Below are 2,922 nucleotides of genomic sequence, written 5' to 3'. Positions count from 1 at the left end.
AGCTCACGTATCGGCTGCAACAAGGACGGGGCACACTGCGTGCGAGCACGTGCCCACCACCTTGTGTTGGTTTAGTCCCATAGTCCTTCCACGGCGGCCTGCATGGCGTCCTTCGCCGCCCGCTCGGCCGTACTGTCCTCGTTGCCGTGCCTCACCACCGTGACGAACATGACCGAAAGGGGGGGGCACTACCGTTTCGTCGCTGGTGGAGGCGCGAAGCCGGGGGCCGCCGCCGCCCTCCCGCCGGCATCGACCCCGCACACGCAGGAGCACGCCCACCGCCCGTGCGTGGAGGAACGAGCGCTAACGCGCCGCTCCGGCAGCAAGCGGGACCGCGAGACCGCCGCCGCCACAGACGTCGGCTACTCCAAGGAGGAGCATAAGGCGGCCACGCGGCGAGCAGCGGACCGCGCAGAAGACACCTCAGCGCCCGCCCGGAAGCACCCAAAAGTGACGTACATTCTCCCGAATCAGAGCCGCGAGGAGGGCCACTTCTACGTGGTGCTCGGCGAGGACATTGACGTCTCGACGCAGCGCTTCAAGATCCTCTCGATGCTGGGCGAGGGCACCTTCGGCAAGGTGGTGGAGGCGTGGGACCGCAAGCGCAAGGAGTACTGCGCGGTGAAGATTGTGCGCAACGTGCCCAAGTACACGCGGGACGCGAAGATCGAGATTCAGTTCATGGAGAAGGTGCGCCAGTCGGACGCCGCCGACCGGTACTCCCTGATGAAGATCCAGCGCTACTTCCAGAACGAGACCGGCCACATGTGCATCGTGATGCCAAAGTATGGGCCGTGCCTGCTGGACTGGATCATGAAGCACGGCCCCTTCGGCCACCGCCACCTGGCGCAGGTCATATTCCAGGCGGGCACGGCGCTGGACTACTTCCACACGGAGCTGCGGCTGATGCACACCGACCTGAAGCCGGAGAACATGCTGCTGGAGACCGGCGAGACGGCGGTGGACCCCCTCACGCGCAAGACGACGCCGGTCGAGCCGTGCCGCATCCGCATCTGCGACCTCGGCGGCTGCTGCGACGAGCGCCACAGCCGCACGGCCATCGTGTCGACGCGCCACTACCGCAGCCCCGAGGTGGTGCTGGGGCTGGGGTGGATGTACTCGACGGACATGTGGTCCATGGGCTGCATCATCTACGAGCTCCACACGGGCAAGCTGCTGTACGACACCCACGACAACCTCGAGCACCTGCACATGATCGAGAAGACGCTTGGTCGCCTGCCGTCGGAGTGGGCGGGGCGCTGCGGCACGGAGGAGGCGCGCCAGCTGTACAACTCCGCCGCGCAGCTGCGCCCCTGCACCGACCCGAAGCACCTTGCCCGCATCGCCCGGGCCCGGCCGGTGCGGGAGGTCATCGCGGACAAGCTGCTCTGCGACCTCATCTACGGCCTGCTGCACTTCGACCGCCAGAAGCGGCTGACGGCGCGGCAGATGACGACGCACCCGTACGTGCTGAAGTACTACCCGGAGGCGCGGCAGCACCCGAACTTCCCCGACAACCGCCCAAACCTCCGCCCCACACCGCTCATGTGAGTTGTGACGCGGTACGGCGCGAAGTGCGAGGAGATGAGGAAAGGCTAGTGCTGAAGGTGGATGGTTTGGATGGGGAGGCGGGACCACGGGAAAACTAGAAACGGTCGTTTTTGTTTGGAGTTGTTTATTAACTTTTTGTACTTAGAGTAACGGAAGAGAAAAAAGACGAAGGGAAAAAAGGAGAAGGAGGAAGATGCATCCCCTCATTCTCGCTGCATGGTTTCAAGAACCGCCTCTTCCTTCTTGGCTGCTGTTGGCTGGGAGATTTTTTGCTTTTATTTTTGTAGTGAGTTTTGTTTGTTTGTACGCATTTCGTGCGTCTGTGTGTGTGTGTGCGTGTGCGTTAATAATGATGAGGTGTACGTTGTGTGCAGTTCCACCCGCGGCCGTTTCCCCATGCACGGCGTCTTTCCCCCCGCAGGCGTGGCTGGGTAAAGGTGGTGCGGCGGTGTGGCTTATAAATATGGGCGTCTGCGTGTGCCGGTAATTTTTTTTTTTTGTCGGCACCAACAGCAGCAGCAGCGGCACGCTGGAAGAGGCAGCGGCGAGGGAGGAAGCAAGCGCCGCGCATTCAAGTGAGGTGTGTGACGGTGGGGCGTCATCTTTTCTTTTTCCTTCTTCCTTTTTTACTGCGTGTTTGTGTGCATGTGCGGGGGTGCTGTGGGGGATGGGCATTTTGTTAGAGGCATGCATACACGTGGACTGCCGCTCCCTGTCGTCCACGTCGCTCGGTTCTTTTTGTGTTGGTGGCGGCTGCGGAAGGGGACAGACAATTACGGCGGCGGGGAAGTCGCTCGCCGTGCGTGTCGCATCTGGAGCATCTCGTCTCTACCTTTCTGTTTTGTTTTGTTGTTTTTTTTCGCTGGTGGCTGGCTACTCTTCTCCATTTCGCCGCACCCGTGTCTCCCGCTCACGCGTCTCCGCTGCCTGCTGCATCTGCCGCCGCCCTGCTGGCGCGGAGGGCATCGCTGGACGAAGGCGCCTGCGTGCCTGCCCCCTGTTGATTTGTAAACCGTCCTTTACCCCCTGTCTCTCCCTGTGTGCGTGTGTGTTGTTGTTTTCATTGTCACTGTTGTTAGAAGCTCTAGAGTTTTGTTGTTGTTGTTGTTGTTTTTTTTTGTTTTTCATTCACGCCTGTTTGTTTGGCTTTGTTTGTTTGTTTCTGTCGCTCTCGCCCTCTCACCGCGTGCCTCGCGTCCGTGGGTGCGTTGGGGAGGGGGGGCCGCCGCTGCGGAGTGTGGCCCGCCGCGTGTGTGCGTGCGGAGGAGTCTAGCGGCGTGGGCCGCCCCGCGGCTTTGCGGCTCCGCGTGAAGGAACGAGGAGAAAATAGAAAACGAATTTGACGAAGGAAACACGCGCGCGCGCGCAAAA

At 61.4% G+C, this 2,922-nt stretch overlaps 2 protein-coding genes across 2 annotated transcripts in view, besides 5 other annotated features; both read left to right on the top strand.

The window, feature by feature from the left end:
• The window catches only part of Tco025E_03113 (protein kinase), a gene marked incomplete at both ends in the record, with an annotated part of 930 nt that extends 767 nt beyond the window's left edge, over positions 1-163 (top strand). The window contains one exon of the mRNA XM_029370035.1: positions 1-163. This exon is cut by the window's left edge and continues 767 nt beyond it. Within this exon, the coding sequence (XP_029229959.1) occupies positions 1-163 (163 nt within the window).
• Positions 164-168: 5 nt separating this feature from the next.
• On the top strand, positions 169-1,551 carry Tco025E_03112 (putative protein kinase; the record flags this gene model as incomplete). The annotated part of the gene is made up of 1 exon (XM_029370034.1): positions 169-1,551. One exon carries the CDS (start codon positions 169-171, stop codon positions 1,549-1,551), a length of 1,383 nt encoding a protein of 460 aa, XP_029229958.1.
• Positions 1,552-1,865: 314 nt separating this feature from the next.
• Positions 1,866-1,895: a microsatellite.
• A 159-nt stretch (positions 1,896-2,054) lies between these two features.
• Positions 2,055-2,078: a microsatellite.
• Positions 2,064-2,097: a microsatellite.
• A 499-nt stretch (positions 2,098-2,596) lies between these two features.
• Positions 2,597-2,676: a microsatellite.
• Positions 2,642-2,717: a sequence feature (A-rich).
• Between the last annotated feature and the right edge of the window lie 205 nt (positions 2,718-2,922).

Source organism: Trypanosoma conorhini (assembly GCF_003719485.1).
Source record: "Trypanosoma conorhini strain 025E chromosome Unknown Tco_14.4_contig_00135, whole genome shotgun sequence".
NCBI lineage: Eukaryota > Euglenozoa > Kinetoplastea > Trypanosomatida > Trypanosomatidae > Trypanosoma > Trypanosoma conorhini.
This window is presented reverse-complemented; position numbering and strand designations above follow the sequence as displayed.